The sequence below is a fragment of the Chaetodon trifascialis genome, chromosome 16 (assembly GCF_039877785.1).
Source record: "Chaetodon trifascialis isolate fChaTrf1 chromosome 16, fChaTrf1.hap1, whole genome shotgun sequence".
NCBI lineage: Eukaryota > Metazoa > Chordata > Actinopteri > Chaetodontiformes > Chaetodontidae > Chaetodon > Chaetodon trifascialis.
The window spans coordinates 14566617-14581564 of record NC_092071.1 but is presented as its reverse complement, the minus strand read 5'-3'; the positions used below and the strand labels follow the sequence as shown (position 1 = coordinate 14581564).

The following is a 14948-nucleotide window of genomic DNA, read 5'->3' as shown; positions in this document are numbered from 1 at the left end:
AGGAGCTCAGAATGTGTGAACCTCTTTCCACTGGAGGGTAAACTGAAATCTTCTACCACTGATGTGCGGTTCATTAAAAAAGGACAGGAGATCGCCTGCGTGCTGAAGTGGAATGAAGTCAAGAGATGAAGACATATAGAAAATAGTGTGGGAAACAAAGTGATGGTGCTAGCGGAGAGGATTATTTATCTTCTCCATAGTGTTATGCAAAGAAATCCACCTTCTAATCTTCTATGTGCATAGCTGTGACATCCCAGGTTAAAGACCAGTACTGGAAACAAAAATGAATCTGTGTCTTGTAATTCCTTCACTCTCTCCCTCCATAAAACCACTGCAGGGTATTCTTTTTAATATTCCACGAGGCAGAGGTCAAAAAGAAAACAATCAGACGAGCCATGACTCACATGATGAAGTTCAGGGTCAATGTTTGCTCACATGCTCACACGTGGCTCCACAGTGGGTCAAAGGTTGGATACGTAGGATTACAGAACGATCAGTGACTTAATCGATGAATGAGAACGCATCAGTGCAAAGGAGTCAAGCTCATTGACTGTCTGAGAAACCATTCATGCATCTGTACATCTCTTTCCACTCCTTTATTTTCCAGCTGTCATGACAACCAGCCACTGTCCCTAAGCTGCGGCCCTTCCTGTCTTTGCTGCAGTGGCTTTTAGAAGCAGAGATCATCTGGGATTAAGCTGCTATAATCACCCTTTCGATTGACTGCAGTCACACGGACAGCTGGAGGAGGCCTGTCTTGATCTTCAGTGTAAATTACAGCCCTGAGTGCTTCCTGGCCGCAGAGGATGCATGGTGGCCTCCACCACTGCTAAGTCGTGGGATTATTATGATGTGTGGTAGGAGATGGAAAAATATATGTTTGCTTTGTGTGAGCGATCTCGGTCTGCACATTGTATAACTGTCAGTTATCTGGGTTAGAACAGTTGAGTTTGTTTTTAGCAATCTGTTGCATAACTGTGCAAAGATAGATTTAGTCAGTCTGACTATATAGTAACTCAGGAATATAGAGCACAAAACTATGATGGAGTCAGGCTATTTTTGCCACCTTGTACATACTGTGCAGTGATGAGAGGGTAGCGAGCTCAAATGTTTGTGAGGGAAGTGGGTTTACCACAGTTGGAGGCTTTCTTCCCCATGTGTGGCAGAAAAACCCAACTTAAAATCAGAAATCCGCACCGCCTCTGTTCAGGATCATTGCCCAGCTTCAGTGTTACTCACTCAGTAGCACCTTGATGTACCGCTGCACTTTTACTCTTAGAGGGTGGTGGAGCAAAGACAGTCAGGGTGGCAAATCACAAAAACACATCGAGGGACTGTATAAAAATTATTTAATACGACACTCAGAAGCGTTTTCGGATCTGACAAAACATCTGCAGGACCACATCATTTCTACTTTCCACAACTGTTCACTTTTGAAAAATAAATCAGTTGACTGATGTGGCAACACTATGGTTAACGGTTGGTTAGCTCCAGGCAAAGGAACAATCCACACAAGATCTATTTTGATCATGCAGACATGGCACAACTCATTTAGCCATTAATGAAGAAGAATTTAAGACGGTGTGATTCCAGTTTAAGCCTTAGTATGTTCATGGAATAATCATTTTCACAGAGCCTACAAACTTCACTGTAGCTCTTCTCTCTGTTAACATGCAGAAGAAAGTGAAGGTGGGAGCTGCTGACAAATGACATGCTCTCTGGAGAGATAAAATTCAATCACTAGACCCTCCCCCACACTCCCAAAAAAGGGAGACATTTTTCCCCTCAGCACGCAGGAAAAAAACCTAACCTCCATCAATTCTGAACCCTGCTAACCTATAATAATTTTCACCTGGTCCTTAAATGCACCTCGTTGGGATGGGTAAGTGGGGCCCTTGTTGTTATTACTGTTTTGTGTTTATTATTTCTATAATTGTTCTGTACAACTGAATTATGAAAACATGCATAATGAATTGTTTTACACAGCGCAGGTAGGAAAGAGTATGAGGGAAAAGATTGATCACAGTAAGATGATTATGCAACCTCTTCAATTAGTTTACAATGACATTTCTATTCATTCTTTTCATAATGAGAGTCAAACAGGCGGCACTAAAGGTTTCGTTTGAAGAGGTGTTTAAAATGTAGATCACGTGAAACTACCGCAGGTGTGTTTAACAGTTCGTGTGTGTGAATTCATGTTGGTGGCAGCAGTGAAACTGCCCCCTCGGCCTCCTCTCACACCTCCACCTGTGGTCGGCCGAGCGAAGCGTGACTCCGCTTTTCCTTCAGGGCGCGATTTCCACCCGTCGCCGCTAGGAGGCGACAAAGCAGCGCAGCTGAATGCTCCTGCTCCCGAAATCCAGCAGCCGATTCAGAGTTCCGGTGTGGAAATCATAAAAAAGCTACACCAGAGCTCAGTTTGAGACAGCGGACCACTCATCTGAGCGGTGTGTGAAGGAGACAGACGTGATATCAGTTGTTAAAACGCTGCTTTAACGTCTTCATGAACACAGTAGAGATGCACGCAGAGCGGACATGGATCAGTCCTGCGTTTGACATGAGTTGGAAACACTCCCATCTCCAAACTCCATTCCTACACCAATGTCACACACGCTGCTCTGTCTTCCTCCAGACATGTGGAGGCAATGACGCATGCTGCACAGAGTTGGTACTTTCGGGGAGCACATAGTGAACAGACTGTTGCAGACGCTAAATATTTGGAAATTACAATGCTCTGTTGTGTGCGTCCCATGGACCTATCGATTCTGGCAGCCGGTTTTCTGATTGAGAAGTCTGTGCTGAGAAGATTTGCTGAGACACTCGACGCGTCTGCAGCCCAACTCGTCTCTGCACAGACTGCAGCCTCCTTCCACGTCTGGCGTGCAGAAAGTCTGGATGTGTTTCACGTTTCATGCTTCCAAGAACTTCATTTTTGTGCATGAATTTAAAAAAAAGACATGAAGAAAAGCAAATATTATTTTTCATTATAAGAAAAAAAAAAGCTATAGTTTCCACACACTAGGGGGCGCTCGTAACACAGTAAATGATGCCAAAGCTTTTTTTTTGGGTGAAGTCTTCTAATCTGGGTATGCTGTGCATTTGAAGGGGGGTGGTGGTCACTGCTGTTGCATAAAAACTGTATTGAAATAGAGAGTATGCCCAAGGTTGATTACAGTTACTTTCTGTAATCCAATTACACTTCTATACTGCACATACATGCACTTTTTGTCAACCTCGTTGTATTGCATCCAGATGCCGGTTAAATCATAACCATATGCTCCTTCCTCCGATTTCTAAGTGGGTTTTGCACGTAGTGAACAAAGGTGCAAGGACTCCGACAGAAACCCACACACACACACACACACACACACACACACACACACACACACACACACACACACACACACTCACAGTCCTGACTGCCTGCAGATTGTCACAATGTGAGCTCAGAAAACACGTTTTTGCTCATGGGGTCAGTAATAAACGTGAGTGGTCATGTTTTTACAGTATAATCAACGGATGTGATGGATGTCATTTATCCAAATCAGGCTGAAAGAGGGTGTAGGTTTGTGGGTGGTGCAGGGGAACAGAAGGGGCATCTGCTGTAGGCCTGCCGTGTGAGGAGCTTCATTCATGCATCCCAGAAAGTGCTCAAGTTAGATTCAGACTTTACATTTAAGAGCAAAATCAGTTGTCAGTGCAGGAACTCATGTGTGTATGGCTGTTTATGTGAATATTCAGTGTTTGCTGCTCATTTGCTTCGTAAACATTGATGGAAATAGCTCATTTCGGCTTGGTTGCCGAGCTGTGAACTATATAATTTAAATGTAGAAAAAGAAGGGGGAACATCAAGTTGAGGTAAACAGCTATGACCACAATACAAATATGAAGACCAGGCTTCACTGTAATCACGAAAAACAGAGCAAACAGACAAAACTGAGCTGCAGCAGAGAGTAACCCTAAGATGTTTTAGACTGATGTTATTTGGTAGTTTCTTTAAAAAAGAAATCAAACCTCATAAATGGCTGGTGGTAAGAAAAAGCTGTTTCTTACCCAGATGACTTTTAGTGGATGCACATTTTTCAGCTGACGGTAGAGATTTATACTCGCGGGGTTCAGAGTTGGGCAGGCGTTAGGTTGAGTTAGGACATGAAGGTGAGGCCTGTGTGAGAGGTTAAGCACAACACCGAAGAGTAAACTCATCAATCTGAGCTCAAGAAGATGAGTTCAAGACGCACATCAATCACACTGATTAGAAACGTCTTTAACGCGGAATGTTTGACTTTCGCGATCACAGTCCTCTTTATCGAACGTCCTCCACTCCAAACACACACTCACTCCCAGTCCTTCTCGTCTCACAAAAACTCAACACATCTCCTGACTTTTAGAGCAATTTGATAGTTTCCCCCTACTTTTTAATCCCCACCCCCTGCTTCCAGCATAGTGGTCCTTGACGCATGTGGATTGAGTTTCAGAATATGGGGTGATTCACACAGAGAGGATAAGAAGCAGGGAAGGTCACACTCCTTTCATTTCCTCACAGAAAGCAACGAGCACATCTTAGCGAACTGGGAAACAAAAGGGCGCCACGGGGGAGACGGATGGCTGCTGTGTGTGTACTGAAAACTGAGACCGAGCAGGAACCTGCAGACACCTTCGAAGGGGCCAGTCACTCGTACTGAAGGTGTTAACGCTCATATTCACATTCCTCATCCCACTAACACCTCCACCGAACATGTGATCTGCTCTTTGAAGTCTGGTGAGGGAGAAGTGGATGCCAGTTATTATGGCCATTTTAGAGTCATAATACGTATTGGAAAACTATTTGGCTTTAGGAAAAATCAATTTTTAAAAGCAAACAGATGCACAAGGGAGGAGGTTAGACGTGGATTTGTAAGCGTAGCTGTGTCCAAATATGTTTTTAATTAGCAATTCAGAAAATTCAAATGAATTGAGTTGACACCGAAATAAATGAATTCTGAAGGTGACAGCCTGAAGCAGATAATAAAACAATATTTGAATATGCAGCTACAATAAATAATAACAATAACACTGATGAGACAGCAGGGGCTTGTAATTCAAGGGTTTACTCTGATTAACTGGATTAAATGCGTGATGAAAAGTACAAAGCTAATTCCACGTCAGACTGTACTGCAGCATGAACATATAATTAAATTCTTACAACTTTTATTTGACCAGGTGGGTCAGCTAAGCACAAACTCTTATTGACAGTGATGGCCTGGCACAAGCTCCTGCAAAGTCAACAGAAATGCTGTAGAACAGCGGGAAGCAACAACTTTCCCAGCGATCAGATCTAATACGAAACAGAGTGGAAGCGCTCTGCCGAGCTACGTGCCTTCCATCTTTCACCACAATCACGCTGCGTACACAGGTGAAAAATAATCTTAGCTGGCTGCTCGGTGGATTTGCTTCAAAATATTGGGCCATTTTGATCAAATTGTTTGCAAGTCATCTCAGGGAGGAAATCTGGCACCTGCAGCGGAGGGAGAGTGGCTCAGGAATGACAATATCAAATCTAACTTTCCATCGTCAAGCTGCTGCCGTTGAGAAAAATCAAAGCAATTCTGCAGGTCCAAAGAGGAGACTGATGGAAAATAAAAGCACTCAACTGATCTGGTTTGACATGTTAAAGGCACATTCCACCGATTTTACACATGAAGCTCAGCTGACCTTTCACAAGGAATACTAAGAAAGGCAAGGGTACACTCAAAAAGAACTACAACCCTGATCCCAGAAAAGTTGGGACGCTGTTAATACAACGTGTTTTCCAAATGTTCCCTCTCGAATGCAGGGTGAAGCCAGATGCCATAATCATTCAAGTATGGGGATAATGGTGCATGCTTTTGGACAGTCTTTCACAGTGTTGCACTCGTCTGAGCAGTGAAAGAGAAACAGTTGTGCGAAGAATGACAGAGGCGAGTTTGGGGGAGAAGCTGGGCTCACTCTCTTACCTCTGCACACCCTCTAAGTCTGAAGTCAGAAACATGAGGGGTTCAGGTGCTGTTCAACCATCTGACATGCAGCTCTATTGGAGCATACAGACCTTTAGTCTGTGAAAACTGCATAATTACTCTGTTGGCTCAGGAGGAAGCTTTTCCAAAGTTCACCCTGATGATGTCAGTAGGGTTATTCATCAGTCTGTTATCTCAGATTAGGCTTGAGTCTTGAGATTGAGTTGCATTATGGGTATTGTACTGTATTGACACAGCGTTATTGGATCTTGACCCATACTAGAAGCTAAAACTTGGGATGTTTCTGCCTCAGCTGTTCCACATTTGACCTTTTTTTCCCAATTTGTCTCCTGTGATTCTCCCAACTTTATAGAATAGCAGCAGTAAATCGCATGAGTACACCTTTAACGCTGCACATTTGATGCAGGATCACACTTTGATTTTCTGTGCTGTTTGCTGCTGCAAACGGGGTGAAATCATTTCAGATTGTCTCTCATCCCGCCTCTGCCGCCCTGCCCCCCTTGCTTGCAAACACACATGTACCTGTTCCTCTGGTTAACCCCCACCCACCACTGCTATCCACACACACACACACACACACACACACACACACACACACACACACACACACACACACACACACACACACACACACACACACACACACAGACACACACACACACACACACACACACACACACACTAGCCACTTGCCTAACTCCTAAACCCAAGTCTTCACTCTAAAATTTAATGATTTACTTTATGGAGACTGCCATTCTGTCCCCATAAGTCAGGCGAGTCCCCGCCATGTGACCGTGTAAACAGGTTTATGTCCCCACAATGTGAGTAATACACCTCCACACACACACACATGCACGCATACACTCCACACTTGAATGCACACAGGAATGCCAGGGGAATGACACAATCCAACAAATGCTAAAACCTGGTCGGCCTGGTCCGCTCTCTGCCCAACAGCAGCCCTAATGAATGGCCATTCAGACACACGGACAAAGCTGAGGCTGGATGTGTACTATATGGTCGGGTCAAGGGTCACGCAAAGCACTGACAGAAGTAGAAACCAGAGATGAATGCCCGAGTCTCGCTTTCAAACAATGAATCACTCTGACATAGAGATTCGTACTCACCAAAACACACCGTGGGGTTTAAAAAAAAAAAACAAAAAAAAAAAACATGCTTACAAGAACAGTTACTCATCATTATTTATCTCCACTACATGGAAGCAGCGCTTGTGCAGGTCTGTACTTTGTGGGCCACACGAGAGCAGTAGAACAAGAGGAATGAGTCAGTAACACAGAGATAATCAAAGTACATTAATCAATGAACCTAAACACTGCTTGAAGCCCTGGCAGCTTCGACTGGTTATGGTAGCTTTGGAGATAGGATGAGAGAGAAAAAAATTGAGTGTGAGAGTAAGAGTTTAAGCTTATGCTGCGCTATAAGCTGCTCTCAGCCCGAGGCACAGGAGAAGAAAAGAACATCTCTTCATGATTAAAAGGGCTGAGGACCAGGAAGGGAAACATAGGGGAGGACAAGCTTCGAGCCCTCAAGGGTAAAAGCTCTCTGGAGAAACAGAAGGCAGGAGGAAAGACTGAGAAAGCGAAGCTGGGAAATTTAGGGGGAGAGAGACTCACTTCTCACCCTCGCAGTCTCCTGTTTCTGTCTCATTATTAAAAAGGGGGCGACGGGATAGATGAGAGGGATGTTTGCAACGAGAGCCACAAAGAAGACAGAAAAACACAGCCCATTAGACATTGTACGTGCACATTTCTGCTATGATCACAGACAATTCAGGCGGGTATCATCTAACCAAGTACAGTAAACAAGAGAACTGAGAACAATTTATTTACTTCACATCTGCAAGCATGGAAATAAAACTCTGTTAAGAGAATAAAGGTTCAACCAAATCCACAAGCATCTGTGTGTTTCAGTAAAGGAGGGGCTGCTTCGTTGTGTGCTGATTTGGTTCGAATTTGGAGCACAAGGCACCAGGGTCACTGGGACAGAACAGTGTCTCATTAGTGCGGAGACAGGTAACATGTGGATTTTCACTTTCAGGTCAGATAGGAACTTCCTATGATGTCTATACAGCAATTCCCAAATGCTGTATATTAGTGCAGTTTGTACTCTCTGCTTGAAGTGAGAATAATGCTAATGAGGATTCATATCTAAAGACGCAGAAAAATGAGTTCTTGATGCTAAACAATAGTGTGTATCTTTATAATGAATAGGCCACTGAATGCAGATCGGCCTACAACCAGGACAGCAATCAGAACATACTTTATCTATACGTTATTTCAAGGTTTATTTTATTGAGATCTTCAATGTGAAGACCGCATTTTCCATAAGGAACGTCTCACGTATATGTTATATACTTTTATACATCACTATTTGACTGGAAACACACCGAACCATGGGGAGGAAAGTCTTTCATAAAAGTGCACTGTGGCAGGGAGCTAAAACCATTTAGAAAAGTGATAGCCTGCCATGTATTTTGTATTCAGAATAGCTGTTTAAGCCCATTATAGCCCATTTTTCTGATTCACTGCAGGTCTGAGAACTACCAGGGGAAAATTATACACGACCTAAAATGTCAAAAAGGTTGGTATTATCCTTCAACAGATGCAACGTCTCTGAGCAACACGTTGGCTTTTTGAATTCCAGCCTGTTATTCCTCCTTCAACAAGCTCTTGTAATAACGTTCAGGGGGAACTCTGCTAATCAAACAGCAGCTTGGCGGCATTATTAGCATTCCACCCTGAAACCAATGGATACTACAGGCTACACGCTAGCCTGTTAGCTAGCAGCTGTGTCTTGCTTTCTATGCTAAATGTTGAGAAGCCATTTTGTGTAGTGTTGGCTCAAACCCAGAAACCTTTTTAAGACTCCACAATCAGCATCTGATGAAGGAAAACCACATCCTAAACTTAAAACATGAGGAGGCTGCTCTTCTGATCATGATTAAACTTTTTTTTTTTTTTTTTTTTTTTTTATTGCTTTTCGGTATTTCAACATACATTACAAATGTACAAACAATATACAAATTTTAAAAAAAGCAAAATAAAATAAACAAAAAAGCACATTCCTCTTGACAGTGTGTAACAGGCTATCATACAATAATATTACACCTCATGTTTATGCAATGAGCATAAACAATTTTATGATGCACAGAGAAGAGTGATGGGATACATGAATATCAGAGGGGGCTGCTCTTTTAATGAAAGAGCAGCTCAACAGCATTATTAGCATTCTGCCCTGAAAACCATGGACACTAGGGGCTACATGATAGCATGTTAGCTGTGCATTGTTTTTTATACTAAATCTCAAGACTGTCAAGAAACTTTTTCCGTGTAGCTTCGGGGCAAAAGCAGAAACATTTTACCAACTAAACAACCAGCATCTGATGAAGGAAAATAACACACTTAATTAAAGTGTGTGTGTGTGTGTGTGTGTGTGTGTGTGTGTGTGTGTGTGTGTGTGTGTTGGGGGTGGGGGGTGCTCTGCAAGTCAGTCAAGCAGCTCAGCAATTAGCATTCCATCCTGAATCCAGTGGTTACTACTGGTTGCCAGCTAGCATGTTAGCTGTATATTGTTTGCCATATTAGATTTTAAGAAACTATTTTTGTGTAACTTTGGGCTAAAAGCAACACTTTACTTACCACACAACCAGCATCTGATGAAAGAAAACAATACACTTAAAATGTGAAGGGCCAGCTATGCTAATCAAAACAAGAGTTAATAGCATTTTACCCTGAAACCAATGGATACTACTGGCTACAAGCTAGCATGCTAGCTGGTAGCTGTGTCTTGTTTTCCATGTCAAATGTTAAACTATTTTTGTGTAGCTTTGGGGTGAAAAGCAGCACGACCTGCATACGATGAAGGACAATAACATATTAAACTTAAAACATGAAGTGGGACTGTTCTGCTAACCAAACAGCAGCTCAGTAGGGTTGTTTGCATTCGCATAGTGCTGGCTGCAAGCTAGCCTGTTAGCTTACCTGGTACATTGTTTTGAATCCTAAATGTTGAGAATGTTCAGAAGTAATTTCTGTGTAGCTTCGATACAAAAACTGAGATGATTTGCCACTACACAATCAGCATCTGATGAAGGAAAACAATACACGTAATTAAAATGTGAGGGGGGTTGGGGGCAGCGCTAATCAAACAGCAGCGCACTAGGTAGCATTCCATTTTGAATTCAATGGATACTACTAGGTACAAGCTAATATGTTAACTGCTAGCTGCATATTGTTTTCAATGTAAAATGATATTTAATTATCTTTGTGTAGCTTTGGGGCAGAAGCAGAAACACTTTACTGACCACACAACCAGCATCTGAAAAAGGAAAATACACTGAACTTCAAAATGTCAAAGTAACCCTTTAAGGTACAATTAAATGAGACAAGAGTCACTCAAGAGAGATTTTTGCTTTATAAAATTGGCATTTAAGTCAAAGATGACTGAATGGCACTGGAAAATGGAGAACTCAAAATAAGAGAATTAAAAATGTATCACTTGTATCAAGAAAAACGAGTCTGAGGCCAGGAAGCTTCCTTGGTAAATTTCTACAAAGAAAACCAGTTCTACAGTATTCTCTGGTCTCTGAGTCCACTTGGTCCTTATTCAGTCCGACAAAAATAAAACCGAGCTGCCAGCAGAAACAAAGGCAGTAGAACTAACCAGTCACACATGGAGTTGTTGAAGATTACAATTCACTCTGAAATGACAAAAGTGCTGATATGTCTCTGTGCCTCTCTTCTCCTCACACATGGAGCTGGTGAGGGGAGAGCCAGACTGGGGAAGATGACAGAAGTTTGATAAGGTCGAGTTCAGCGCACTCCAAAGTCCCAAATCTGCATTACACATCACACCTGAGTAAAGAGGAGGTAATGTTGAAATCAAATGGAGGCAAAAAAAAAAAAAGAAAAAGAAAAAACGAAAAATCCAACAGCTAAAATGATCAGTCTTGATGTGAAAGGTGTCTGTTTACTAATCCGGATGGATTTAATGCCAGACACCCAGGGTGAAAGCAGTTCTCATTCATAATTACACAACAATAAGAAAACTGTGAAATCCTTTGATTGGAACTGGCATTTCTTTTTGTCTCCTTTGGTGACTTGATTTTTTATTGTGACAACAAACCAGTCCACTGCCAGTTTTCATGACATGATACTACAGAAACTTGTAAACTCTGATCTGTCTCTCCTCTTGGTTTAGTACATTTATTGGGTCCTAACCTCGGATGGATATTAAAATACTGACCACCAACTGTAAAAATTAGTCAGTCTGCAGATCAACTTCGTCCCCTCGTCGCTGTAGGTGACAGGGATTCACTCTCTGGGCGACTCTCTCATCCCAATGGGAAAGTCAGCTTTAGTCATTTATTTTTCAAATTTTCTTCCGATTAATAAATTCTGCCAATCTCTCTTGGAGTCTGTGTTCAAAGTGGGTCACAGGAGAGGATCCCGAGTGCTCTCAGTACACGGCTGCACCTGTGCGCTGGTGTCCAGGTAGGGAGACAGATGAGCTAGAAGGTTACAGTTGTAGTGCTCTTGTCCTTAAAGGTCATTGTCTGGATACTGGAAAGGATTTTCCTCTGATGCCCGGCCAAAGTCACTCCCATATGCAGCAGATCCCTGAAACGCAGATGAAAAAAATCAATAATTAGATAGGAAGTCATCAAATTTTTGCTCTCTGGACCTTTACACTTAAATTCAAATATAAACTGTATATCAGGAAATTGTGGTCCTAACTTTTCAAGGAGTAACTTAGCCTGTTTGCAAATGTCACTGCTAAAAGCTACGGGGCTAGCCCTCGGACCTTGTAGCCAGGAAGTATGAATTGAAAAGTGAAGATGTTCCTCCAGAGATAAGTATCAGTTTAGATAAGAAAAGTGGAGATAGGGACTGACTGTGTGGTGATCTGGGCCAGTTGGTCCACTGAGTTGAAGCCGGCCTGCAGGAAACTGTCTTCATAGCGCTCCATCTTAATGGCCCTCAGCCATTCCCCCACTGAAGCACACGACGAGAGGGCTAAAGGTGCGCGCTGGTCCAGCAGGGGGTAGGACGGCCTGGGGGACAGAGTGGAGAAACAAAGGAACAACTTACACACACTGTCATCAAAACAACAGTGAGGCGCTTATATATATCCTGCAGCAACATTCCAGTCAACAAGCAGAGGTATAATCTGAGGCTGAGTGACTGACAGGGACAAACAATGGGATTTGTCAGGGGTGGAGCGTCCTTTGCTGTATGCAACCAGCTGACAGGCAGAATGTGGCGGAAGGGAAATGGGCACAGCAAGAGGGTGACAGGTCACAGCAGGACATTAAGGTGGTACATAAGACTGGACAGTAGGAGGCTAATGTCTGTCCTGTGACGGTTAGAACTCTAAATGGATATGAAAAAAGCCCATTTAGAGTGTCCTTATGAAAGGACAGGCATGCTTCCCTGTTTCTGGTCATTCTTAAGATGTATATTCGCTGCCATTGTGATCTTACCGGGTCAGGTTTTCTGTCAATCACGCAAACACATCTGCACACTCACCCTGCTCCTTCTTGAGCCACTATTTTCAGCGATGCTGGGTTGCGGATCAGCTTGTCCAGAGCACTGACGAGGTCCGCGAAGCGAGGACGTGCTGAGCGGTCCTTCTGCCAGCAGTCTAGCATCAGCTGGTGCAGGTGGGTGGGGCAGTCAGGGGGTGGGGGCAGCCGGTAGTCCTGCTCAATGGCATTGATTACCTGATAGGAAGAAAAATTCTGATTCAAACTAATGCATTAACTTAACAGCGTTTAAATCTATTTTGAGTTGCTTGGAGGGTACGAACAGGAGGAAGAAATAAACAAAACGATTCTGATTCAGCTACTATTCCAACACGTCATCGATTGCCTGAAAAGTTCAAACTATTGTTTTTTTTTTCAGGAATCAAATATTAAATTATGTCTTGGAAAAGCTCAGCTTCATGCTGTGCTTGACAAAACCTCAACAGTCATTGTCAAGAATACTTTTTTGATGAAACTTACGTCCTGGTTGCTCATGTCCCAGTACGGTCTCTCTCCAAAAGACATGACCTCCCACATGACAATGCCATAGCTCCACACATCTGAGGCTGAGGTAAACTTTCTGAAGGCTATCGCCTCTGGTGCCGTCCAGCGGATTGGGATCTTACCTCCCTGCACAGAAAAGAAAACAATGAGCTCTGCAAAACTTCACATAAACACGGTCTCACAGAGCTCTGACAAAGAGAATGTGAATTAATATTCTGAATCCTGACAGGCAGAAATACTGGAGAGGAACTTAAAGTTTCATTATTTGAAGAGGGCTGTCAACTCACCAGGGAGCTGGTGTAGGTCGGGTCAGAGGAGTTCTCCTGCAGGAAGCGTGACAAGCCGAAGTCGGACACCTTGCACACCAGGTTGCTGTTGATCAGGATGTTGCGGGCAGCCAGGTCTCGGTGGACGTAGCTCATCTCTGCCAGGTACTTCATGCCAGAGGCGATGCCGCGCAGCATCCCCACCAGCTGGATGGGCGTGAACTGACTGTCGTTCAGCTGCGAAGGGGGAAAAAACAGTTGTTGGTTGGAGAATGAGCGAAGTATCGGTGTGTTTCAGTGAGAGAAGCGACGGTGCCTCTCGGAGTGTGGGTTCCCTTTGTCCCACTGACCCGCAGAAAAGAGTCCAGAGCTCCGTTCTCCATAAACTCTGTGAGGATCATGACTGGACAGCTGGCCGTGATGATCCCCTCCAGGTGGATGATGTTGGGGTGCTGGAACTGGCCCATGATTGACGCTTCAGACAGGAAGTCCCGTCTCTGCTTCTCAGTGTAGCCTCCCTTTAGTGTCTTAATAGCTACGTAGTTTTCTTTTTTGCCTGGGATCTTCAGCCGTCCTCGACACACCTCCCCAAACTCTCCTGCAGCACACAGACACGTAAACACACATTAGGGCTGTTTTCTTTTACAGGTGTTTACCACATAGAAAGGTTTGACAGCTGTCTCCTCCAAACCTAAAGCCCGCTTGCAGCTAGTGGTGCCCTTTGGTTTCAAAAAGCGCTGGTAATGCTGCTAACTTATTTATCAGGTAATTGCTTTATTAATGTGGCAGTATTGAATTCTGCCTGATAAAGAAGAATACATTGGTTAAATGTTAAATGTCAAAGAATCAATTTAACTTATTAAATTAGTGTTTTTAATAATGTTATTTTGAAAGAGGACAATCACAAAAAGAATCAGTCTGAGTCCACGGAGCCAATACAAAGCTTACACATTTGTGAATAATGGGAAAAGCAGGGGCTTACCAGCACCAATAACCTCCTCAATCTTGACAAAGGAAACATCAATTTCCTTGGCAAATTCTCGCACTGCCTCGTTAGGGTCCTCATAGGTGAAGGGGTCAATATAAACCTTCACCCCTGAAGGAGAAAGACAAACAGAGTCGTGGGAAAGGAAAAGAAGAAATGTCAGAGAGCTACGAGCAGCAATGAGCTCGGTCACATTAAAAATGATTTTCTTGACGTGAATGAGTTGTAAATCAAAGCTGCGGTTTAGCGTGTGTGTGCTTGATCCGTTACCTTGGCCAACAAGGTACTGGTTGTTTTTGTCGCTCAGTTCTGGATCCTTTACTCGGCTGTGTCTGCTGCAGGCACAAAGAGATCCAGATAAATAAAATAAGATTACGATGGCGGTGCGGTTATCTGAAGAGTGGATGATAGATGTATTTTTTGGCAAGCTTTCCTGATGCTTTATCAGCCTACTGTGATGCAAATCGATGGGTCTTACAATGTTGACTGCACAGATGCAATAACAGTACAATAACAAACCCCTCTGACGAAAACACAAGCTCTAAAAAAGCAAAGATTAGCCAAAAATCACAGATTGTATGACTAGGGTGTGAGCAAGCATAGAGAAATATGATAATTTATTGATCCTCTTGGGGAATACTCTGCTATCTTGGCCG

At 43.3% G+C, this 14948-nt stretch overlaps 1 protein-coding gene across 1 annotated transcript in view; it reads right to left on the bottom strand.

Annotated features, from left to right (window-relative positions):
- Positions 1–8994: 8994 nt before the first annotated feature.
- LOC139344411 (ephrin type-B receptor 4a-like) overlaps positions 8995–14948 on the bottom strand; it is a 35562-nt gene continuing 29608 nt past the window's right edge. Inside the window, exons 10-17 of the mRNA XM_070982547.1 lie at positions 14563–14627; positions 14290–14403; positions 13658–13905; positions 13329–13544; positions 13018–13167; positions 12542–12735; positions 11908–12066; positions 8995–11632 (exon numbers count right to left, since the gene is read on the bottom strand). Of these exons, the coding sequence (XP_070838648.1) occupies positions 11524–11632; positions 11908–12066; positions 12542–12735; positions 13018–13167; positions 13329–13544; positions 13658–13905; positions 14290–14403; positions 14563–14627 (1255 nt within the window). The 3' untranslated portion in view covers positions 8995–11523. The remainder of the gene's footprint in view (positions 11633–11907; positions 12067–12541; positions 12736–13017; positions 13168–13328; positions 13545–13657; positions 13906–14289; positions 14404–14562; positions 14628–14948) is intronic.